At 40.6% G+C, this 26,377-nt stretch overlaps 1 protein-coding gene across 1 annotated transcript; it reads right to left on the bottom strand.

Moving 5' to 3' along the window:
* On the bottom strand, positions 1-25,999 carry LOC126426762 (uncharacterized). Its single transcript, XM_050088749.1, has 3 exons — positions 25,831-25,999; positions 21,497-21,736; positions 1-942 (listed from the first exon to the last, which is right to left on the bottom strand). Exons 2-3 carry the CDS (start codon positions 21,652-21,654, stop codon positions 705-707), a joined length of 396 nt encoding a protein of 131 aa, XP_049944706.1. The 5' UTR covers positions 21,655-21,736; positions 25,831-25,999; the 3' UTR covers positions 1-704.
* Between the last annotated feature and the right edge of the window lie 378 nt (positions 26,000-26,377).

The following is a 26,377-nucleotide window of genomic DNA, read 5'->3' as shown; positions in this document are numbered from 1 at the left end:
TTTACACTGAAATAATCCTTTATTTGTTCCTTCTTGTAACATTAATTTTTTTTCACCTCTGGAAACAGAAATACTCTTTAGATGGACTACTTTAAAATCTTTGATCCAACCAATTTCACTTTACCACTTACTTATCTTCATACCCGACAGTGACTTATCAGCCAAAAACTGGTTTGTGTAACAAATAATAAATGCTGTACAGTATTACACTAGTGATGTGTGGTTCATTCGTAAAAGAGTCTGTCGTGTATTTTAATCACAAAGTGGTTCCTCCAAATGAAATTTAATATTTAAAAATGGTATCTAGTAGTATCCTGATAAATATAATTAACACTTAAAATAACAAGGTAGCAGTCCTCATTTATTATTGTTTCACAGGTTTATAAAAACAAAGAAGTTTTTAAATTCGACTTACTGCAAAAAAACATTGTCAGTGCTATTTATGAATTGCTACCTGATCTGTGTAGCCATTTTATCATTTAAAAAATTTGTTTCATTGTGAATCCATTGTTGTTACAACAAGAATCAAACATTATTGCAGATTATTACAGCAGGTATTCAAACAACATTACTGTTTCTTCTACACATTTCTAAAATTATTTGTTATATTCCTTCAAAACAGTTTCCGCTTATGTTGACAAGTACTGAGAATTGTACTTTCCTATAAATTTCACATCATTTTTATACATACAGATATAGTGCTCTCAACCTCTCTCACTGTCACTGCCGCCGACGCTACTATCACTGTCGCCGTCTTCGTCACTCTCCGAACGGTCGTCCACCGCTTCGTCTGCTTCGCCGGGCCCTACATCCTCGAGTGCCTCGAAGTAGAAAGGCTGTAGCCCAGCGTGGACCGTGCCGCGGATTACGAGATTGGGCATCTGCTCGGTCAGCCCGTCTGTGGCTCTGGGGTCACCTCGGCACCCTTCGACACTCAGCTCCCTGTGACAGGAACGGGAGCACTGATGTTACTGTAACAAACTGAGATCCTTCTGTACTGTGAATGTTTGTACAACAGTATTAAGTATATCTCCACTTCTTAAAACCTCATCAAGTTTTGACACTGCCTTTTTACCAAGCAGCAAGCGTCTCCACAATATCGAGAGATGCTCGCTGCTTGATAAAAAGTAAGACCTTAACGAGGTTTTAAGGTGTAGAGATATAATTTTAGCAACAAAGATCCATATTGTAAGGGCTACAGTCTTTCCAGTTGTTATATACAGATGTGAGACCTGGACCATTACAAATGTGGAACGAATGGTGAAGAATAAACTGCTTTGAGTTGTGATGTTGGAGGAAACTCCTTAGAGCCCCGTGGACTTCAAAGAGAATGAATAGGTTAACATTAGAGCAAATAAAACCAGAGCACTCCCTGGAAGGTCTGATGCTAAAACAAAACCTGACCTACTTTGGAGACATCATGAGAAGATATGTTTCACTGCAAAAAACTCTAATGGTGAGGAAAGGCACTAGAAGAAGAGGACGTCAGAAGGTGAAATGAATCAATCGCATCACAGAAGTAATCTGCTCCAATCTGGAAAGCCTACAGGAGAAAGTGCAGGACAAAAGAAATTGGCATGCTTTGGTTCATGTGATCACAGAGAATTGGAACTGTCTAGACAAATAGAAATAGAAAGAGAGAGAGAAAGAGAGAGAGAGAGATTGTTACAAAATTCTAATCACGTACATGAAAATTCATATTTACTCAGAGAAAAAAAATCTTTAGGTAAGTGAAAAAGGAGGTGTGGCAGGAGCGACCGTGCACGGAGAGGGGGAGGGGGGGGGTACCAGCATGGTGGGATGGGTAGGGACAGTGGTGGCGTAGGAGAGAAATTGGGGAAATTGATGGCATGGTAGAGAGGTGCGGCCGCAATGATTTGCAAAGATATAAAGCTACTGGAATTTGTTGTTCTTAATTTCACAATCCTCGGATTGTATAAATAACATGGGGAAAGTACTCAATTCTATGAATTTTGGAGAACATTCTCAAGTTCACACAAATAAAACAAAGTGAGTATGTACTTCACCTGAGTGTGTTCTCAGCTTGAGTAAATGAGTGGGTAACCTTGCTCAACATGAAGAACATTCTCCGATTTCATACGAATAAACACAGCAAAGTTTCTCACGAGCAGAGAAAATTCTCCCCTTTTTGATATGAGCTCTGTAACATAAATCAGGCTGATTAAATTCTGCAGACATTAAGTCTTACCAAGTTTTTTTAGTAAATTTAATAAATCTATGTTGCTCAGATGGAAAAAGAAACATATACGTAACCCGAAGACATATTGAGTAGAGTAACTGTGTAAGTTTATATGGGTTTAACAGTAAAAACATTATTAGGGTGGTGAACTTATTTCCCAAATATCATGAAGAAAAAATGAAAACATTTTTGTGCTATTTACGAGACCCAAGTTTTCCCGAGTGGTGTATGGGAAGACCAGGTACAAACGAGACAAATATGTCATTGACCTTTTCAGATGTTCATCATATTTTCGCACAGCACAGATGTTCCATTTTGCTATGCTAGAAATAAGTAGGCAAATCATAAAAATTAAAAACAGGTTTATTACAAACCTAGTGAACTGTTTCTCATAACAAAACCACAAGATGACCACTTAAGTACTTGACGTGCCAACAGAATATTATGTGCCATTTAATCGAGATTACCACGTGTCAGAACACACTCGTTTTACAATCCGGAGTAGACGATAATGCGACGTATTGTTAAAATTTCATTCGCATAATGCGTTCACCTAACATCAATAAAAAAAAGTTCCCTGCATGTCGAAAATTTGTCAAGATTATCAGAAAATGTATTTTCATAAACCATCCGTAATCTTCTTAATAATCTGTTGCCGCACAAAAAAGTGAAAACAAAATGAAATTTTATGCAACTCTTCCCAAACACAGTGATGCTACAGTTCCATATTTGTACACTGAATAGTTTGCATATTTCAGCAAGCTGAACGAAATGCAAGATAAAGAGTACGTTCCGTGCCCGGTGCAGACAACACAACGCGGAGAACAGATTCGAGCAGGTGGCGAGATAGTGAGAATGAACTCCCTCATCAGAAAATATGCTCTGAACATTTTGTTCATACGATATAAAGAACTTCCTCAGAGCACGTTCTTTCACTCAGAAAATCTTCTCCAAAGAATGTTCTCTTTTTTATCCATACGACCTCTTTAGTTTTTGCACCCTTATTCACTTCCTACAAAGCCAACAACTTCTCGTCTCCACTCCAGAATCACCTGTTCTAAGCATCCTCAAGACTTTCTTCCTCTCCTCCATTACAGATAACTCAGTAGGCTTCAGTCCACACTGTCATCGACAGCTCGATTGCACCACACGGGCCACACCTCCAAAAGACTATCGGAATTGGTCCTTCACACTGTGTACGGTAAGAAGATTGGTGATGGGGAATGTGGAACAGGTAAAACGAAGCAGATGCCATCCCCAGAGCCCATGACGTTCTTAGATAATACAAATCTCCTTCATCATAACCAACATGGATTCCGCAAACAGAGATCATGTGAAACTCAGCTCGCCCTATTTGCCCAAGAAATTCACAGTGCCGTAGACACTGGCAAGCAGATTGATGCCGTATTCCTGGACTTCAGGAAGGCATTTGATACGGTTCCGCACTTACGTTTAGTGAAAAAAATACGAGCTTACGGAATATCGGACCAGGTTTGTGATTGGATTCAGGATTTCCTAGAAGAAAGAACACAACATGTCATTCTTAACGGTTCAAAATCTGCAGATGTAGAGGTAATTTCGGGAGTACCGCAGGGAAGCGTGATAGGACCTTTATTGTTTACAATATACATAAATGACTTAGTTGACAACATCGGTAGCTCCGTGAGGCTATTTGCAGATGACACGGTTGTCTACAAGAAAGTAGCAACATCAGAAGACTCGTACGTACTCCAGGAGGACCTGCAGAGGATTAATGCATGGTGCGACAGCTGGCAGCTTTCCCTAAACGTAGATAAATGTAATATAATGCGCATACATAGGGGCAGAAATCCATTCCAGTACGATTATGCCATAGGTGGTAAATCATTGGAAGCGGTAACGACCGTAAAATACTTAGGAGTTACTATCCGGAGCGATCTGAAGTGGAATGATCACATAAAACAAATAATGGGAAAAGCAGGCGCCAGGTTGAGATTCATAGGAAGAATTCTAAGAAAATGTGACTCATCGACGAAAGAAGTAGCTTACAAAACGCTTGTTCGTCCGATTCTTGAGTATTGCTCATCAGTATGGGACCCTTACCAGGTTGGATTAATAGAAGAGATAGACATGATCCAGCGAAAAGCAGCGCGATTCGTCATGGGGACATTTAGTCAGCGCGAGAGCGTTACGGAGATGCTGAACAAGCTCCAGTGGCGGACACTTCAAGAAAGGCGTTACGCAATACGGAGAGGTTTATTATCGAAATTACGAGAGAGCACATTCCGGGAAGAGATGGGCAACATATTACTACCGCCCACATATATCTCGCGTAATGATCACAATGAAAAGATCCGAGAAATTAGAGCAAATACGGAGACTTACAAGCAGTCGTTCTTCCCACGCACAATTCGTGAATGGAACAGGGAAGGGGGGATCAGATAGTGGTACAATAAGTACCCTCCGCCACACACCGTAAGGTGGCTCGCGGAGTATAGATGTAGATGTAGATGACTTCTCGGTGGTTTTGTCCGGGCCAGACAAGTCGCAGGAGGGACCATCAGAGGAAGAAATACTTGAAGGAACTGCAAAAGAAATCAGCAGAACTACAGCATCGGCACACTTCAGGGAAGCAATGACATAAGAGTTTTAAGACTGTACATATAACACCGTATTAATGTAAGCTGGCTTCAGCTACTAATTCAGATGTTAAAGGCATCAGTGCGAAGGATATTCTTGTATTACTAAATAAGTCATTTAGTGGAGCTCCAAACTTAGGGATTTCACAGACAATGTGAATGCAGGATTTCAAGTAGTCCAATCAGATGACAAACCATTGCTACTTCACAATATAAGTCTAAAATTATGGCAAAAGCTACAGCAAAATTAACTGTCCGGGATAATTATAACTAGAATCGAGTGAATATAATCGGGGAAGAAAATTATACAGATAAGTGCAGCATAGGCTATTATGCGTGTAGGCCTGTCAGGCCAGACAACACACAGGGAAAGCAATTGCATCATCGGTTAATCGGATAGATGAAGTTTAAAAATCATTCAGAGAGGCTGTCACCAGTGACACGGGCAGCACAACCGTGAGGTGCATCGAGACTGGTGCGGATACTGGGACAGGATCGCTCCATGCAGGGCCTGCCGAGTGACAGGATTCGGGCAGCTGTACGAAGGCACGCCGATTAAATTAGGTTAGGCACCACAGCAGAAGAGGTGTTGTGAGAGGAAAGTGCCCTACTCTCCGTGAAAGAAAAAGGATCTATTCCTGAGAGTGAAGGAAGTCTAAACTCTAAGTAACAGAGGGAAGATGATGACACTGAGTGCAGATGGGTCACACGGCTAGAGACTGTGGAAAGTCAAAGAGGAACACGAGGGTAGACGGTGAAGGCAGAAGAAGCAAAAGGCTCTCAGAAATATTGTTACCACTGTGACAAACCAGGTCACACAAATGCAGACTTAAAAAGATAACCATTTGTGAAAAATGTGAAAGGCTAGACCCCAATTCAATGAGAAATTAGGGGCTGTGCCCACAAGTGAAATGGAAAACTAAGAGTGTGTTACACGAGGAGTACACATCTTACTGTGACAAAATGCCCAAATGTTAAGAGTCACAGATTTTGAAGCAAGAAACAAAATTGCAGTGGAATATTGCTACAAATTAGGAAGTCAGTTGAAGTTATCAATAGATATCAGGGCACATATGAAGTCGGTTTGATAAGTCATTTAAAATAAGCGAGAAAAATGTTTGTTTCGTAAATAACTCAACTTATTTCTCAACATATTCTGCTTGGAAGGATATAAACTTGGTCCCGGGATCCACCAACTTTTTCATCCCACTGCAAAATACTTGTTGATTGCAACTATCACTTCCTCATTTGATGAAAATTTCTTCCCAGCAAGCCAAAGTGTCAAGTAAGGGAACAAGGTGAAGTCACTTGGGACTAAGTATGGTGAATAGGGTGGATGAGGAACCAATTCAAAGTCCAATTCATGCATTTTCACCATTGTTATCGCTGATGGGTGGGATGGTGCATTATCCTGGTGAAAGGACCCTTTTTTGTGGTTAAACTTGGGTCTTTTCTCCACCAACACAAGTTTCAGATGATGCAACAATGAAGCATAAACAGGTCCAGCTACGGCTGTGCCTTTTTCCAAGTAATCCTTGGGAATCCGAAGAAACAGTGACCATCACCTCACCATCTGACAAAATGGTCTCTGCATTCTTCAGTGGACTGTTACCAGCCTTTTGTCAACTGTTTTGTCTGCCATTTCGACTCTGGTGTGTAATGATGGATCCAGCTTTCATCAATAATCGCAAATCAGGAAAAGTAGATGGCAAAAAGGATCTATGAATACGACGGTAAGCTCCACATGACAGACATAAGATGAAAAAGTGTAAATCACAGAATGGTGAAGGAAAAGTTAAAAATGCAAATTAAAGGCAAGTTGTGAGACGACATGTTATGAGTTACCTATAAGGCAAACTAGTGGGGCATCAGAAAGTGATGTGAAAGTAGCTCATAGCAAAGAAAAACATAAGAACGTGTGTAGAAACAGGGTTGAATCCCAGTAATGAAAAAAAAAAAAAAAAAGATTATTCCCAAACAAGAAGAAATGCCAAGTGTGCATACAGCCAAATTTACGGTACTATTAGAGCAAGGGAAATATATTTTCAGTGTACTAATTACAAGTGAGGCCAAGTGGAATCTGAGTACAGTGAAAGTTTTAGGTGAACTGATAAGACAAAGTGACACCAACATGAGCCACACAGGGAGCAATTAACGGCATGAGCACAAAAGGAAATCTCACTGCACAAGTTAGAGAAATGATCTGAATGGTCAGTTGGATAAAGAAGACTGATATGAATTGTATGGCATATGGTGAGGTATTTTATCTAAAAGGTGACAATTTGGCATTCACATAAATGGTAAGGCATGCATTCCCTATATTGCCAAAACAACAAAGGAAAGGTACATCCCTACAGAATACTGGAAGCACAAAAGGTGGTATTACAGGAGCAAATTGAGAAAATGGTTAATGGGGATATAATTGTTCAGAGAACCTGAAAAGTACCCACGGACACCTGTGGGATAGGGAAATATAGAATGAAATCTCAGTGGGGGAAACTTTCCCCATCCCCAACATAAGTGAGATACTGGACAAACTGGGGAAAGCCAAGTATTTCTCCACTATTTTAATAGATTCAGCAGATAGAGGAAAACACAGCATTCACTGCAAATTATCAGCACTAAGAGTCCAAAAGGATGCCAATGGGGCAAAGAATGCATCAAATATATTTCAAAGACTAGTGAATGTTGCTTTGGCAAGATTGCATGGGACAAAGTGTTTCAATGTACTCGGATGACGTAACTTGCTAAGGTAGTTCAGTAAAGGAATGTGATGAGAAGTTGCAGGAAAATATTGGATGGTTTAAGGGCACCTAGGTTAAAGTTACACCAGATTGTGTGAATTTCTGAGAAAGAGGTAATATTCTTAGGACACAAAATAACAAAGAAAGATGTGGAGCCAGGTGAGCATAATGTGAAGAGGTGGAGAACAGTTCTGAAATCCATTACAGGATTTAAAGGATATTTAGGGGTGGCTGAATATTAATACTGTGAATCCATTGTATAATCGCTGAACTGGGAGATCTGCCACAAGCAGCATTTGAGGAACTGAGAGATTAGTAAATCCTCCCATGCTGAGCTACCCTGATTTCAAGAAACCATAACACTGGTGCTACAGATACCAGCGCAGAACTGTTCGGAGCAGTTCTGTCACGAAGGGAGATAGATTCAGATTTGCCAGTCAACTGTGCCCCACGGTTGTTAGATAAGGCTGAAACTAAGGTAGAGTGCTTAGCAATTGAATGGCCACAAAACAGTGCAGACCACACATTTAGGAAGATTTTACCGTAGTAACAGATCACGAGCCACTGACACGGACTTTTGGTGTCGAAGGTCTGTTGCCGAGATTACTGAAATGGTGGTTGGAACTAGAGGAATATTTTTTTTACACTGTGTATAAACCCAGAAATCTTAATGCAAATGCTGATACATCAGTGGTAGCCAGTGGTATCTGAAGCTGGGTGTTGCACCAAAGTTTCAATGTTACATTTTTATACGAGATGGTTACAAGGAAGAAAATTCTTTTATCGGTGCCTCGCTTCTCGACATTTGTTACGATTTAAACATCCTGACAATTCGTGTGTATGAATGCCAGAAAATTCAATTTTTTAAATCCGAGTTATGATCCTGAAAAAAGTGAGAAATATATCCGACAGAAAAATATCTGTAGCAAAGAGCATGCTATGATTTATCAACTATCTAGAAAAACTATTGAATGAGCTACATTTCTAGTAGAACTGAAACACACTCATCATTTAACGAACTTGTCTTACTTGTATTGAAACTTTGCCATTCCATTTTTCACTGACAAACTCTTCAGTCACACACCAATTGCAGTCTGTAATCTGCATCGCGAGACCTCTTTCGGCGGAAAGCATCGCCGAGGCCGTCAACCTTTCCTCACTCGGAGTTATGTAAGAATAATTTTATTATTTTCAAAGTTGAAAAGCAGCCTTTCGGTTCGACCGATGTCAAGGGAATTGTGAGAATTACCTTCAACAGTTTAGACTACTTAGTGAACATCTTCCCTGGGCTGTTAGTTGTCAGACTCAACTAGACTAACTGCACCAGATAATGATCTACATTCTTGTGCTAGGTAGATAAAAGATAGTTAACAATATAGTTTCAGCTTATCCAAAAATGATGACAACGAACACATTTCCTTTAGGGTATCTTCAGGATATCTTAAAAAGATACAAGGGGAACTTAACACGAAAAAACAATGAAGCAGCTACCAGATGATGTGAAAAAATACAATGATCTATAACATCAATCACGTTGCACACCACCTTTGCCTTTCTTTTCTACTCACATCAGGCTATTCCAACTTCATTCTCTTCACTGATAAATCAGTAGATTCATTAGTAATCAACAGATTCAATGCCACTGGTGATACCAATTACTTCTCAAATCTCGATAACATTTATTTTAAATGTCGAAATGATCTTATGGGCCAGCACGCATTGATTCTCCGTACCGTAACTGACCAAACAGAACTCTGACAAATGGCATAACTTAACTAGAAAATTCCAACCAATAACTGAAACGGGTACTGTGTGGCCCCCGCTACATAAGTTCTGAGGGTGCTCGCATTGGACAAATGAAACATGTAAAATAAATAAAAAATTACATGCAACTTGTGCCGGCTCTACAATTTTAATTTATAACAGTTGCTGTTCCCCTGCAGGCAAATGTCTGCGCTCACTGATAATTTAAGATATGATTGAAACGAACATTTTTATGGCGAAGAGCCTGGTAAATTGTAGTTTCACTTCTTATAGAATCACCTTCCAGTATGTGATTTATACATTGTTGGAGTAATGAACTGCGTTTACGAATTGAGATCGAAAAATCCACTGGACAAGATCGAGGGAAATGCTTTCTCACTAAGTCACCGAGGATAGTGGTCCACTGCGCACTCTATGAAAAGAATGGACATATTCTCTGAAAACTCTAAATAAATAAATAAATAAATAAATAAATCATACTGCAATTGATTGATACCACTTTGCTCATTATAAGATTAACTTCATCAGCATAGCAATGTACACATTCTGCATTAGGACAATTTTTACACAACAGTTTGTACCCCACCCGAGGAAACAGCCATAACAGATGCCTCATCACAGGTCTGTGCAAGTAATTTTTGGTGAGTCTTTTTGCCTATTCAATTCTTCTAGCAAAGTCGCAGCGAACATCTGTGCACCGTGTTCAGAAGGAGATAGGAAACTCTAGAACCTCTGGGTCTCAATACGTAACAGTATACAACAGCCATCTGAAATATGTTTGATCTGTTTGTTTTATCTGCTATAACAGCTAAAAATTATGATTCCTTATTTGCTTTGAAATTTCTTCTTGGTATACATCCAACATAATTTGGAAAAGTTCACTTTGAATAGTTTTGAAGGTTCCTTTGAAAACAGTTGCCTTACCCAAATTATCTTTCAATGCTGCATTCAATCCAGAAGTAAAATTAGTCAGGGTTTGATAACAATTCAGTTTTATCATGATCCCTTAAGGCCAATTCGAAGGAACCACAGAAATATATTTAGCCCAGACCTATTACACCCAACTTCTTCTACTACGCAAACTGACGGTGGAGGGAGGAGAAATAAACATACGGGGATGGTACTAAGATATCAGTCGTATCAGGACTTTGTGCAAAATAAGTTGTGACGAGGGATAATGTGCACGCAACTGGGACTCAAACCTGGGATCTCCCGCTTACTAGGTAGTCGCATTAACCACTGTGTGACCCGGACAGACCGTTTATCACAAATGCACAGACTATCTCAGCTGACCTGCACTCCCACCTAGTGCTGCCTATCCACAGCCCCCACCTGTGTCGTCCACACTCACTACATTTAGATTCCTGCTGGAGATTGAATGTAAATGTGCATCTGCACTGAAGGTTGTGATTTCAGTGCCCATCATGGCAGATCGGTTATACAAATGTGTGACGTCTGTTCTTTCGGACACGTCATTCTCGGCAATTTTCCTTCTCGATGCACTACTCGGTTGTTCAGCTATTTTGTATTTGAGCAGCTGAAGATTCGTGCTTTTACACTTTGGTACTCAGATGGTTTACGTCTGTAACCCTCACTTTTGTCCACAAGGGTTCAACATCATACAGGCGTGGGAAGCAAAATAATGCATTTTTAAATTCACAGCCACACAACCAATCACTATTTTTACAAATATTCATTTTAAACGCTGTCCTAAACTGTCAATTTCCAGTATTAATATTTTGCACGGTGTTTAAAACTGGTTACACTTTGCAAACTAGGAACTGTGTGACGAGCTAGTTCTCACTGTACAGAACGTATTATATGCAACAGTGCACAGAAAAATGCAGCATCGAGAACCGATACACTCGATCACCTCGAAACGCCACAACGTATACACACGAGGTTCTCAGAGATAATATTTCTAAATGTGATATATAAAAACATTAGGACTTCAGTAACAGCTACAATTGCAATATTCCAGCCATTTTTCCAAATGCCACTACATTAAATCTGCGCTCAATTTACAACTGAAAAACTATAAACTCCAGTTATGCTGATGAGAAAAAAATTTCTCCGAATTTCTACCTTCAAAACTAATTTGTCAAAAAACAAAACTATCACAACCGATGTTAAAAGATCGGTACTCTTAACTTTGTGGATGGTGGAATGGCACACTCTAGTGGCCTCGATGACAAATGAATGAGAGAAAGCTGGCAGACACGTCGTCCATAGAGTGGTGCCTTCTGACGGGACATTAGGAACTGTCTCGAGTCAGGGAATTTGCGTGCCGACTGTGTTACTCTCCGACGTCACTGGCACATGAGCCACCTGTTGCCACGGACGGGCGTCGACTCGACTCGACTCGTACCCGCTCCGAGTACGGTGGTGTGCACTGTCTGCACAGAGTTGGAGTAAGAGAGAAAACTCCGAGTTTGCTTGAAGCCTTGCAGCATTTTCACGTCTGTTATCGAGGTGACAAGATGTCAGGTAACCGAAGACTGTATATTGTAACATCTATTACAGCACATATTAGGCTTCCTAAACCAAATAATTACAAGAAAAGTGGACATATGACGTGTAAAATTACTGGGAGCTGGGCAACATTGCAACAATACCATGCGTCCTCATTGTGATGCATTGAGCCGAATGTGGTCAGACGATGTAGAGGGCACGAAAGAACGAGACACAGAGTGGTTAGGGAAAATTAAGAACGTGTGAATAAAATGAACTAGACACAGAGGAAAAGGTCGAACTAGTGTTAGGCAGTCATCAGAGGATGCACAGAAACTTAGGCCAAATAGAAAACTATAATTAGTGGAAAGGCATGAAAAGAGGAACACATTAGGAACTATTACAAATCTCAAAGAAATAAGTTCACACAGAGAAGAGGGTACATAAGTTATTAAGGATCCAGAAAACTGTGACGACAGCATTTCACTGACAAACGGGGTGCCCTAGAGAACTCGTAGGACACTGGTGGAATACTTATGACACTTCGTTAGAGAGGACCACTGTACTTGGAATATATGGGAACAGTATACTGTTTCTGTATTTAATATGCCTCACAGTAGCAAAGTATCAACGAAAATAATCAGTTTTTGAAACAAACAAGTAACTGGATAGAAAAAAAATTTATTCATCATGTGGTGGCAGGAGAACACACATGGAAAAGGTATTACAGTTTGCAAGCTTTTGGAGCCACTTGCTCCTTCTCCTAACAGAAGGGTCGAAGGGGGAGGGAGAGCAGTGAAGGATCCTTCTCCTAGCAGAAGGGTCGAAGGGGAAGGGAGAGCGGTGAAGGAGGAGGACTGGTAAGGTTTAGGAAAAGGAGTAGAGTTTGGAGGAGTCATGCAGAACCTCTGGTCAGAGGAAGACTTACCGGACAGGAGGAGACGGAAAGACTGACCGTTATAGACTGCAGTGGACAAGATTCAAAAATCTGAGAGCTTAAACACGGTAGATACAGTAATACGAGAAACAGAGAATACTGCTGTAACATCGTGCACGAGCTAATAAATGCGGAAAGCTAAGTGCACTGTATGTGGTACAGGTGGGATGGGTATTGCAAAAAATAGAAGGTTAGAAAATGAAAGATGTGGAAAACTAATCTATCCAATTACTTATATTTTCACAGTAGCAATGGCTATACATTGTTGGCATAAATTTATGGGAGACAAGTACACATTCCAGGAGTCATAAAGACAGAGGAATGAACTGTTATGCATATCAGCCAACTAGAATGCTGCAAGCAGCACATCCAGTAGCACGAGAAAGGATAAAAGAAATTAAGGAAACCAGGAAAGCTCACACGAAGAGTTGGAGAATCGAAGAATATTTAGGATGCTTCTTTTGTTTGATGAGACCGTAAGAAGGTGTCATTCTAAGAAGCTAGCTGCACAATTCCGTGGACCGTACAAAGTGATTGCAGATGACCTATCCGATGTGACAATTAAGATGTACAGAACTACGCAATGGAAGTACATGCGAAATCCCAAAATTAAACTTTTTCTGTGGTGTGTCCCAATGTCAAGTGTTCAGACTATTTTGTTCTGCTGAAGCTACCATAGCAGGGGTAGCTTATCTGGATATGTTACCAGAACGGCTCTTTCATCAGTTAAAAGGTGACCCCGAAAACTTCACTCGGCAACAACATCGGGCCCCTATCCATTGGCACATTTTTGTATGAGCACAGTCGAACATCGAAGCCTTTGACCGCTGGACTGGTGCTAATAACTGATATGACGAGGACACTGTTCTGCTGGCCTCGACCCCTGTGATTTTTTTCCTTTGGGCTTTGTAAAAGATCTTGTCTGCTTTGTGCCACTATCTAATGATCTGCCAGAGTTGAGAAACAAAACTGAAGGGGCTGTTGTTGCTTCCATTGCTCTGGACTTATTACCCAAAGTGTGGGAAGAATTGTATTTTAGGTTGAACTGAATATTTGTATAAAAAACTGTTATAATATACCACTGAAACGGGACATTCCTTTGCAGACAGACTGTACTTTAACACGAACTTTATTATCTACATTGAGGACAGGAACTGATTAACATCAGCTACGTTGTGGGCGACATGTGCAGAGCAGTTGTGTAATGTTATTCAATACTATAACTGCAGTGACAGGATGCAGCGAACACACACTGAACATCACTTGCTTCATGACTCAAAGCACTATGGAGATGCATCAGGACCATTATTTCAATGAGCTTCTGGATTTAAATTCTTTACGACAGGGTGTACATGCGGACAATTTGGGAGGGGGGGGGGGGGAATAAATAAATAAGAAAAAACCACGTAGATTTTCCCCTGTTAAAAATACACTTTTTCTGGGTGAAAATGTACTATACCCTGAGAGAAAGTACATTTTTCCTTGTTAAGTGCCAGTATATTTTCCTTCGAAGCTGTAAAACTTTTCAATTCTTTGACTGGTAAACGTTTTATACACCAGCACAGAACTTCCAGCATTTTAGGAAACAAAATTCAGCAAGAAAACAATGCGTTCTGGAAAGCTCTTTGCTGTGGGGCAACATAAACACTGTATATACTGGTATTACAAAAGTATAAATACGAATTCCAGCACGTACAGCACAGTAGCTTTCGGAGCAGTGAAATTTAGACTGTGCTGCACAATGCACTTCCGTTAACCAATTATAGCTTGTGTCACACAACCTAGACAGCCGACGACAGCAGATATTCGGAGCACGGTACGGAGAAGATGAGACAATTTACTTGTAAAATGAGCAGGAAAGAAGCAAACAAGTATTGCTACGACTGCGACATATCCCCCTACATGTGAGAAAACTTTGACCCTTTCATTGGAAATCCAATTACGTGTGAAATTGCTGAACTCATCCTTCAATTTTTTTTTTTTTTTTCGTTTTCTAAAGGATAATCATACTTCTGCCATTGTTTTTGCATAATCTGTAATCTACGAAAGAACTGAAATAAATATGAAAAACTAACCTTGAAGCTTGGTCTCTTTTTAGCATGTGTTAAACACAAACGCACCATTAAAATTTTAAATAATGGCATAAATGGCTGGTCTTTTTTAAAGTGGCTGGCTCTCAAAATGTTTAAGTTTCGAATGACAGTGAAACACTTCACAATTTAATTAATTCATCACATATTCTCACATGTCTTGTGTAAAAGGAAATTTACTTTGAAAGCAGTGCTTCTCAAATAACCATTCACAATATTTTCCCACAGCTTGTTAGAAATGTAAACACCTGTGATGTCACTCTCATCGAAAGCAATTTGTTCTTACAAAGTTTTCACAGTCTTAACTTTTGCTTTAGTCTGATTCTCTGGTTTATGTTTTACTGCTGCAGTATTATTCTGCAGGAGTGGGCTACAGTAAAATTATTTGTTAGAATATCAGTTTTTATCAGTCAAAACTACAAAAATTGATCTGAAAATTAAAACAATGAAAAATTCCCAAAATTCTAACAAATTGCTGGACTTTTTCCAGATGAAAAAGTTCCCCCATTTTTTCTAGATTTCCTGGCCGTGAGAACGAGCACATAACTCCACAGAATACAGACTGCCACGCAACTGTGATACCAAATAGGAGAACAGCAGCTGTTGTAATTCAGAGAAGTAGCAGTGATTCTGACTGACATTTCTTCAAATGATCACTGTGTGTGCACGGACTGGAGGAGTACATCATCAACACTTGCCACACTTTGGGACCTACAAACATCTACAGTGACATAAATGGTTGCACTGGTGCGTCATGTGCAATTTCCTATTCAGACATAAATCACAGCACCCTTTCAACAAATCTAAGCTTTCTGTGCACCTTTCCTAGTAATGTTTTGCCTGATCACCATATTTCATATAACTTCTTACTATTACCCATTAATGCATATACAATGTGATACACTCAAGACATTTGCTACTAATCTTATAAGCAGATACTACACAGCTAGCTCTCTCTCTCTCTCTCTCTCTCTCTCTCTCTCTCTCTCTCTCTCTCTCTCACACACACACACACACACACACACACACACACACACACACACACACACACGCGCGCACACACACACACACACACACACACACACACACAGAGTCATTATTTTACATTTATCCTTATTTAACACTGATACAGAACTGCAAGAGAAGTTATTTATTTTCCTCACATGCTATCTGAGACAGAACACAGAGAAAGCCCGAGTGCTTCTATATTTTTGAAGCCTTTGCCAAACAAACGTAAACTGCAGGAAAAGGATAGATTACTATTCACCATAAATATGACACGTTAACATCTCAGTCCATCCCTATGCCACTCCCCGTCCTGGGCCACAGCTACAGGGATCGTATCACTGTGGAGACCCTGGTGCAGAACCAGCCCAATCCACCTCCCAGCACTTCCAATTCCAGATCCGTCACAGCCTCGTCCTAGCCCACCAGAGGCCAGGCCGTCCGAGAAAGCAGCTACGTCATCTACCAGCTCTGCAATCACTGCACAGCTTTCTATATCGGTACGAGACAAACGGGCACCGCCAATCTGGGGGGCGAGAGCGAAGTAGCACCACGTGGTACAACTTGCAGGTGAACATAATGTGCTGGATTTTGACGGCTGCTTCACTACTCGAGCCGTGTGGATCCTACCCTCCAACACCAGCTTTTCCGAACTGCAAAAATGAGCATTATCCTTACAAGACATTCTCCACTCCCTCCCGAAATTATAGCTGCCTGAACATACAGTAACCTACTGTCGCTACTGTTTCCATCCCCTCTGTCCTTCCACCTCGTCCATTTTCGTGTCCTCTCACCCTCGCTGTGTGCCTCCCTCTGCCAATGCACCTGACCATCCTTTCCCCTCCTCTTCTCCTCTTTTTCAATCTTCCCCCTCCCTCCACCTCCCAACACTGCACCTGCCAGTATTGCTGTACCTCCATCTAGTCCCTGCATTCCCCGCCCGTCTTCTTCTCTCCCCCCACCTGTTGTTGTGGTCTTCAGTCCTGAGACTTGTTTGATGCAGCTCTCCATGCGACTCTATCCTGTGCAAGCTTCTTCATCTCCCAGTACCTACTGCAACCTACATCCTTCTGAATCTGCTTAGTGTATTCATCTCTTGGTCTCCCTCTACGATTTTTACCCTCCACACTGCCCTCCAATGCTAAATTGGTGATCCCTTGATGCCTCAGAACATGTCCTACCAACCGATCCCTTCTTCTAGTCAAGTTGTGCCACAAACTCCTCTTCTCCCCAATTCTATTCAGTAACTCCTCATTAGTTATGTGATCTACCCATCTAATCTTCAGCATTCTTCTGTAGCACCACATTTCGAAAGCTTCTATTCTCTTCTTGTCCAAACTATTTATCGTCCATGTTTCACTTCCATACATGGCCACACTCGATACAAATACTTTCAGAAACAACTTCCTCACAAATCTATACTCGATTTTAACAAATTTCTCTTCTTCATAAAAACTTTCCTTGCCACTGCCAGTCTACATTTTATATCCTCTCTACTTCGACCATCATCAGTTATTTCGCTTCCCAAATAGCAAAACTCATTTACTACTTTAAGTGTCTCATTTCCTAATCTAATTCCCTCAGCATCACCAGACTTAATTCGACTACATTCCATTATCCTCGTTTTGTTTTGTTGATGTTCATCTTATATCCTCCATTCAAGACACTGTCCATTCCGTTCAACTGCTCCTCCAAGTCCTTTGCTGTCTCTGACAGAATTACAATGCCATCGGCAAACCTCAAAGTTTTTATTTCTTCTCCATGGATTTTAATACCTACTCCGAACTTTTCTTTTGTTTCCTTTACTGCTTGCTTAATATACAGACTGAATAACATCGGGGAGAGGCTACAACCCTGTCTCACTCCCTTCCCAACCACTGCTTTCCTTTCAAGCCCCTCGACTCTTATAACTGCCATCTGGTTCCTGTACAAATTGTAAATAGCCTTTCGCTCCCTGTATTTTACCCCTGCCACCTTTAGAATTTGAAAGAGAGTATTCCAGTCAACATTGTCAAAAGCTTTCTCTAAGTCTACAAATGCTAGAAATGTAGGTTTGCCTTTCCTTAATCTTTCTTCTAAGATAAGTCGTAGGGTCAGTATGGCCTCATGTGTTCCAACATTCCTACGGAATCCAAACTGATCTTCCCCGTGGTCGGCTTCCACCAGTTTTTCCATTCGTCTGTAAAGAATTCGTGTTAGTAGTTTGCAGCTGTGGCATATTAAATGGATAGGTCGGTAGTTCAAACAAATTTCGGAATTGCAGCCGGTCGTCGTTCAATACTTCGCACGATATGTCAACTGGGCACCTGCCAGTCACCTTCAGCTGAGCCGTCGCAGACGCGAAAACGTCCTCCATTCCACAATATATAGCGTACTGTAACTATTCTGCGCATGCATCGAAAGCTTGATAGTTGAACCACACTGCCCGCCGGCCGCGCCCTCGCTGGTGAATAGCGGAACTCAGTCGCCCTCTGCGTTGCTGTTTGCCACGGCCGTCGATGCACTCGGTCGTCTTCGATTTGAGCAAATCGTGGAGATGACAGGATTCCATGCACTGTCCAGCTGGTAGCCGCTGTCACAGTTTAACAGATTTTCCGCCAGTCGTATTTCTACGGATTCTTCAATAATGGAGTCCCAGAAAGACGTTGCTGTAGACAAAATCATTGTTTTCTCATACTCCATTGAATGTCCAGTAGAAATACCATGTTCAGCAGAGGATTCTTGCTATTTTAAACGAAGTGTTACCAACAAAAGGAAGAAAAGCTAAAGATGGTTCTGGCATGTTCTCCTCTTTATTCTCTTCCTGCTTCTTAGTTTTAATTGTTAGTGCCCTGTTAATCTGCCGGATGGAATACCCATTTTCGCTGAGTACTGTCTTTAAATGGGCGAATTCTTGAGGTAAGCTATCTAGATCTGAGACAGTATGAGCTCTATGAACAAGTGTTTTAAGCAAATTCATGGTTTGTGATGGGTGATGGCAGCTCGATGCTTGCAGGTACAAATCAGTACAAGTGGGTTTCCAGTAAACTGAATGCCCTAGAGAACCATCATTCTTCCTTCGACCAGGACATCCGAAAAAGGCAAACAACCATCTTTCTCTATTTCCATGGTGAACAGGATGTTGCTATGAATGGAGTTGAGGTGATGTAGAAACTCCATTAATTTATCTTCTCCATGAGGCCACACTATGAAAGTGTCATCCACATACCGCCAAAAAACAGTTGGCTTCAGGGCAGCTGATTCAAGCGCTCTCTCTTCAAAATCCTTCATAAAAAGGTTGGCCACCAAAGGAGACAGGGGGCTACCCATGGCGACACCGTCAGTCTGTTCAAAATATTCTTGATTAAACATAAAATAAGTTAAAATTCACAGGATAGATCGGTAATTTTCACATCTGCCAACACCTGCTTTCTTTGGGATTGGAATTATTATATTCTTCTTGAAACCTAAGGGTATTACTTACGCCTGTCTCATACACTTTGCTCACCAGATGGTAGAGTTTTGTCAGGACTGGCTCTGCCAAGGCCATCAGTAGTTCTAATGGAATGCTGTCTACTCCTGGGGCCCTGTTTCGACTCGGGTCTTTCAGTGCTCTGTCAAACTCTTCATGCAGTATCGTATCTCCCATTTCATCTTCATCTACATCCTCTTCTATTTCCATAATATTGTCCTCAAGTACATCACCCTTGTATAGACCCTCTATATACTCCTTCCACCTTTCTGCTTTCCCTTCTTTCCTTAGAACTGGGTTTTCGTCTGAGCTCTTGATATTCATACAAGTGGTTCTCTTTTCTCCAAAGGTCTCTTTAATTTTCCTGTAGGCAGTATCTATCTTACCCCTAGCAAGATAAGCCTCTACATCCTTACATTTGTCCTGTAGCCATCCCTGCTTAGCCATTTTGCACTTACTGTCGATCTCATTTTTGAGACGTTTGTATTCCTTTTTGCCTGCTTCATTTACTGCAGTTTTATATTTTCTCCTTTCATCAATTAAATTCAATATTTCTTCTGTTACCCAAGGATTTCTACTAGCCGTTGTCTTTTTACCTACTTGGTACTCTGCTGTCTTCACTACTTCATCCCTCAGAGCTACCCATTCTTCTTCTACTGTATTTCTTTCCCCAATTCCTGTCAATTGTTCCCTTACGCTCTCCCTGAAACTCTGTACAACCTCTGGTTTAGTCAGTTTATCCAGGTCCCATTTCCTTAAATTCCCACCTTTCTGCACTTTCTTCAGTTTTAATCTATAGTTCATAACCAACAGATTGTGGTCAGAGTCCACATCTGCCCCTGCAAATGTCTTGTAATTTAAAACCTGGTTCCTAAATCTGTCTTACCATTATATAATCTATCCGATACCTTCTAGTATCTCCAGGATTCTTCCATGTATACAACCTTCTTTCATGATTCTTGAACCAAGTGTTAATTTTGATTAAGTTATGCTCTGTGCAAAATTCTACCAGACGGCTTTCTCTTTCATTCCTTACCCCCAATCCATATTCACCTACTATGTTTCCTTCTCTCCCTTTTCCTACTCTCGAATTCCAGTCACCCATGACTATTAAATTTTCGTCTCCCTTCACTACCTGAATAATTTCTTTTATCTCATCATACATTTAATCAATTTCTTCATCATCTGCAGAGCTAGTTGGCATATAAACTTGTACTACTGTAGTAGGCGTGGGCTTTGTGTCTACCTTGGCCACAATAATGCGTTCACTATGCTGTTTGTAGTAGCTTACCTGCACTCCTATTTTTTTATTCATTATTGAACCTACTCCTGCATTACCCCTATTTGATTTTGTATTTATAACCCTGTATTCACTTGATCAAAACTCTTGTCCCTCTTGCCACCGAACTTCACTAATCCCCACTATATCTAACTTTAACCTATCCATTTCCCTTTTTAAATTTTCTAACCTACCTGCCCGATTAAGGGATCTGACATTCCACGCTCCGATCTGTAGAATGCCAGTTTTCCTTCTCCTGATAATGACATCCTGTTGAGTAGTCCCCGCCCGGAGATCCGAATGGGGGACTATTTTACCTCCGGAATATTTTACCCAAGAGGACGCCATCATCATTTAACCATACAGTAAAGCTGCATGCCCTCACGAAAAATTACGGCTGTAGTTTGCCCTTGCTTTCAGCCGTTCGCAGTACCAGCACAGCTAGGCCATTTTGGTTAGTGTTACAAGGCCAGATCAGTCAATCATCCAGACTGTTGCCCCTGCAACTACTGAAAAGGCTGCTGCCCCTCTTGAGGAACCACACGTTAGTCTGGCCTCTCAACAGATACCACTCCGTTGTGGTTGCACCTATGGTACGGCTATCTGTATCGCTGACACATGCAAGCCTCCCCACCAACGGCAAGGTCCATGGTTCAGATTGCTATTAATGTGACAGTTGCGTTCCAGTCAGACCTGCTGGTGGGAGTGGACATGTGTGCATGAGGTGTGCTTCTCTCTCTCTCTCTCTCTCTCTCTCTCTCTCTCTCTCTCTCTCTCTCTCTCTTGTCGAAAGCTATACTGTGTAACAGTCTTTCTGTCGTGCATTTCTGCTTCTCGACAGGTCACCTTTGTTATGAGTAAGAATCTATCCATTTCCTTATATTATTCTTATTCCAACCTGCAGTTTCCAAAGCTTGAACCTGCAAAGTAATTATGTAGACACAGATCTTTCCTTACCTGAGACTGATGAGATTCTCCGGAAACTTATCAAAAGGCTCTCCAGTAACATCCGAATAATCGAATGTCAGACAGCGCAAACCTGACAATTTGAGGATGCTGCTCACACCTGGCTGCAACTCTGTAAAATACGTGGTACCGAAATACACGGTACCCATTCGCAACGTGTGAAGTCGCGGTAGCCCGACGAGGTAGGGGAATAGGCCTCCGCCGAGTCTGCTACAACCTGTCACATCTAGTCTGGAACAAACCACAAGTGCACTATCGTTTACATGGGAACAAGTTGGCAGAAATAAATATGATGAATTTTACTCCTAGCTGTCACCTTTGAGACAGAGCATTTTTCATGTAAATCAAAATTATTGTACATCTTCAAGTAAAATTGTTCCAAAATTAAACTTAAGTCTAAGGTGAGGGTGATGACAAATACACCTACAAAGTGGCATGACTGTCATAAAGGAAAAGTCACAAAAACAACACCTTACACAAGATCTGAAGCAAAGATTTGCAACATTGATGACGATACCCTACTCCTTGAACATCAGGCTTTATAATCAGCAAGCCATTGTTAACACAATGGAAAAGAGCAAAATGCTACATTAGCCACTATCTCACAATGAGAAACTTCAGGGTTATGCATTGAGAAGAAAAAATTTTCTTTATTTCTTTAACAAAAACACACTTTTTGCCTAGAGAAAATACACTATCCCTTGGGTGAAAGTACATTTTTTCCATGTTAAGAGACAATATACTTTTCCATTGAGCTATAAAATTTATCAGTCCTGGGAACTGTAAAGGCTTTTATGCTCCAGTGCAGAGAAACCACCATTGTAATATTTCCTTACATAAAGAATGTAGGTAGAGGTTTCGCTAAGAATTTTGCACGATTGCACTGAAATGCCGATTCTTTGCATATACAAATGTTTACCGCATTTACCCGATTATAAGATGAGGCTTTTCCCAAACTCATCATTCCTAAACTGTAGGATCATTTCATCTCGTATTCACAGTCAACATTTTCACATTGTTTTGTAGAGCATATAGAGGTCATAATACATTTAGAGATGAAGCTTTGACTCTGAGATCACATGCAGGTCAATTCTGAAGAATTTGGAAGGGCAGGGAAAGGGTGGAGGGAGGGATGACAGATGCCTTCTCAGGTCCCACCAAAACCTTTGAAATTGCAATGTATTCTGAATAAACAGGCAAATAATTGTGACAGCAAAGATATAAATTTCACAGCTGTACTGTCAGGATAATGATTAAAAACAGTGGTACCACAAAAAAACTGGGTTAGAAGCAAAATAGGTAGAAAAGAAAACAGTCCAAATATTAATGAAAACCATATCTTTTCCTTTATTTTAACTCCTTATCATAAAACCCTGAGTTACCTCAGTTTTATTATTCTGACAGATACTAAAAATCCATAGTGTACTTGGGCAGCTTATAAATAGACCTGTGAAAAAGTAGAACTCCATTTATACCTGTTTCAGCACTGATAGTTAAGTGTTCAGCCACTATAGAGCATCCGGTACTGCGTTTGTACCTGGCTGTCGTGGTGGTTGCCACTCGGTACCATCTTTACTGTGTGCAGCTTTAGATGCTCGACAATTAAACACGTGCATTCCAGCCTTTCTCCTGTATTGTTGTTTAGGTTTACTACAGTGATCCTAAGTCTGACATTGAATTTAAGCACGTTGTTGTTGTTGTTGTTGTTGTTGTGGTCTTCAGCCCTCAGACTGGTTTGATGCAGCTGCAAGCTCCTTCATCTCCCAGTACCTACTGCAGCCTACATCCTTCTGAATCTGCTTGGTGTATTCATCTCTTGGTCTCCCTCTACGATTTTTACCCTCCACGCTGCCCTCCAACACTAAATTGGTGATCCCTTGATGCCTCAGAACATGTCCTACCAACCGGTCCCTTCTTCTAGTCAAGTTGTGCCACAAACTCCTCTTCTCCCCAATCCTATTCAGTACCACCTCATTGGTTATGTGATCTACCCATCTAATCTTCAGCATTCTTCTGTAGCACCACATTTCGAAAGCTTCTATTCTCTTCTTGTCTAAACTATTTATCGTCCATGTTTCACTTCCATACATGACTAACACTTAAATCAATACTCGACGTTAACAAATTTCTCTTCTTCAGAAACACTTTCCATGCCATTGCCAGTCTACATTTTATATCCTCTCTACTTCGACCATCTTCAGTTATTTTGCTCCCCAAACAGCAAAACTCCTTTACTACTTTAAGTGTCTCATTTCCTAATCTAATTCCCTCAGCATCACCCGACTTAATTCGACTACATTCCATTAGCCTCATTTTGCTTTTGTTGATGTTCATCTTAGATCCTCCTTTCAAGACATTGTCCATTCCGTTCAACTGCTCCTCCAAGTCCTTTGCTGTCTCTGACAGAATTACAATGTCATCGGCGAACCTCAAAGTTTTTATTTCTTCTCCATGGATTTTAATACCTACTCCGAACTTTTCTTTTGTTTCCTTTACTGCTTGCTCAATATACAGATTGAATAACATCGGAGGAGGCTACAACCCTGTCTCACTCCCTTCCCAACCACTGCTTCCCTTTCACACCCCTCGACTCTTATAACAGCCATCTGCTTTCTGTACAAATTGTAATTAGCCTTTCGCTCCCTGCATTTTACCCCTGCCACCTGCTGAATTTGAAAGACAGTATTCCAGTCAACATTGTCAAAATCTTTCTCTAAGTCTACAAATGCTAGAAACGTAGGTTTGCCTTACCTTAATATTTCTTCTAAGATAAGTCGTAGGGTCAGTATTGCGTCATGTGTTCCAACATTTCTACGGAATCCAAACTGATCTTCCCCAAGGTCCGCTTCTACCAGTTTTTCCATTCGTCTGTAAAGAATTCACGTTAGTATTTTGCAGCCATGACTTATTAACGTGATAGTTCAGTAATTTTCACATCTGTCAACACCTGCTTTCTTTGGGATTGGAATTATTATATTCTTCTTCAAGTCTGAGGGTATTTCGCCTGTCTCATACATCTTGCACACCAGATGGTAGAGTTTTGTCAGGACTGGCTCTCCCAAGGCTGTCGGTAGTTCTAATGGAATGTTGTCTACTCCCAGGGCCTTGTTTCGACTCAGGTCTTTCAGTGCTCTGTCAAACTCTTCATGCAGTATCATATCTCCCATTTCATCTTCATCTACATTCTCTTCTATTTCTATAATATTGTCCTCAAGAACATCGCCCCTGTATAAACCCTCTATATACTCCTTCCACCTTTCTGATTTCCCTTCTTTGCTTAGAACTGGGTTTCCATCTGAGCTCTTGATATTCATACAAGTGGTTCTCTTTTCTCCAAAGATCTTTAATTTTCCTGTAATCAGTATCTATCTTACTCCTCTTGAGATAAGCCTCTACATCCTTACATTTGTCCTCTAGCCATCCCTGCTTAGCCATTTTGCACTTCCTGTCAATCTCATTTTTGAGACGTTTGTATTCATTTTTCCCTGCTTCATTTACTGCACCTTAGAAAGTGAAGAAGAATGTGGCGTTATTTCATTCGAGACCGAAAGTGACGACAGTTTGCCAGTCGAGCGACAAGTACTTGCCGGTGGTACGAGATAAATACGTCCACTGTGCTCTGGCCAGCTTCTACGAGATTTCTGTTCACAGGAAACCGTTGTGAAATCCACACTTAGAATTGACAGTTGCACAGAAACCTAAAAATGACTCCAAGTTTCAGATATATCAATCGAAGTCTAGTGCACCAGTATGCTCAGGATTTTACTATTGGTGATTTTCAAAATTTTGTAACTTATAATTTTGAGCTCTAAAAACCATCTTTATATTTCAGTATGTAATGTCTTTCAGTATATAATGTTTTTCATTAATAAAAAATATCATTTTTGGAACATAATTTGAAAAAAATATATATATATATTAAGGGGTTAATTCTCCTTGTATTATCAAAATGTAGACAGTCAAAACTGGAATTTTAGGCAGATACATAATGTCAATAAAACAGTTTGTTACTCTGATTAGTCAGGGTATGTTAAAATAAATGTTTCTAAAGAAGCCTTTCGGATCGTCTTATACTTGGGTAAAAACAGTAGTAAACTTCATGCGTGTTTGACAATTGTTGCACTCTACCTCAGTCATATTGCAGTTTTAATGGCCAGCTGCATATTTTATTTAATGTCTTGACTTACAATTCTTATTCAACACAATTTCAGTCACAACATTTATGAGTAACTCACACGATTCTGTACTACTTCACCAGTTACGTTTTCATTATTCAGCAAAATACTCTGTCTGCACTACACTGCAAAGCCAGCAACATCACTTACATTTCAAGATGTTCTAGACGGTCAATCTCCGAGAAGGCAGCAGGCGACAGCTTCGTAGCGTGAGTGACGGAGAGCTGCCGCAAACCGGGACATCCGTGGCTGATGGCAATTACTGTGTTATCTTCCACACCGTATCCGTGTGGTAGATCCAGCACTTTCAGTTGTGGCAGTCCTCGATTCCTTAAAAATACAATCGAGTACATAGTTTATGTTGTGTCACATTATTTTGTCTTTATAATGGGGGGAAAAAATAAGAAACAGCAACCTGACACATTCTGCTTACAATGACAGAACACACCCTGCTCACCAATTTTGATAACTTCAGGACGCTGATCAGTTGCCACAGCAAAGTAACTCTCATGAAAGGATAGGATCACAACACTACATTTTTTGGAAACATCCACGTCAAATGAACCGAGGCGCTATCTGATTTGCACCAAGTACAATTTTAGAACACTAAAAAATAGGGAAATTGTAACTATATTAATTTTCCAGGTATCAAAATTCTAATTTAAATTTGTTTCATATATGTTCGACTGATCACGGA

Source organism: Schistocerca serialis, chromosome 11 (assembly GCF_023864345.2).
Source record: "Schistocerca serialis cubense isolate TAMUIC-IGC-003099 chromosome 11, iqSchSeri2.2, whole genome shotgun sequence".
Taxonomy (NCBI): Eukaryota; Metazoa; Arthropoda; class Insecta; order Orthoptera; family Acrididae; genus Schistocerca; species Schistocerca serialis.
The sequence above is the reverse complement of the archived record's forward strand: the minus strand, read 5'-3'. Positions and strand labels throughout refer to the sequence as shown.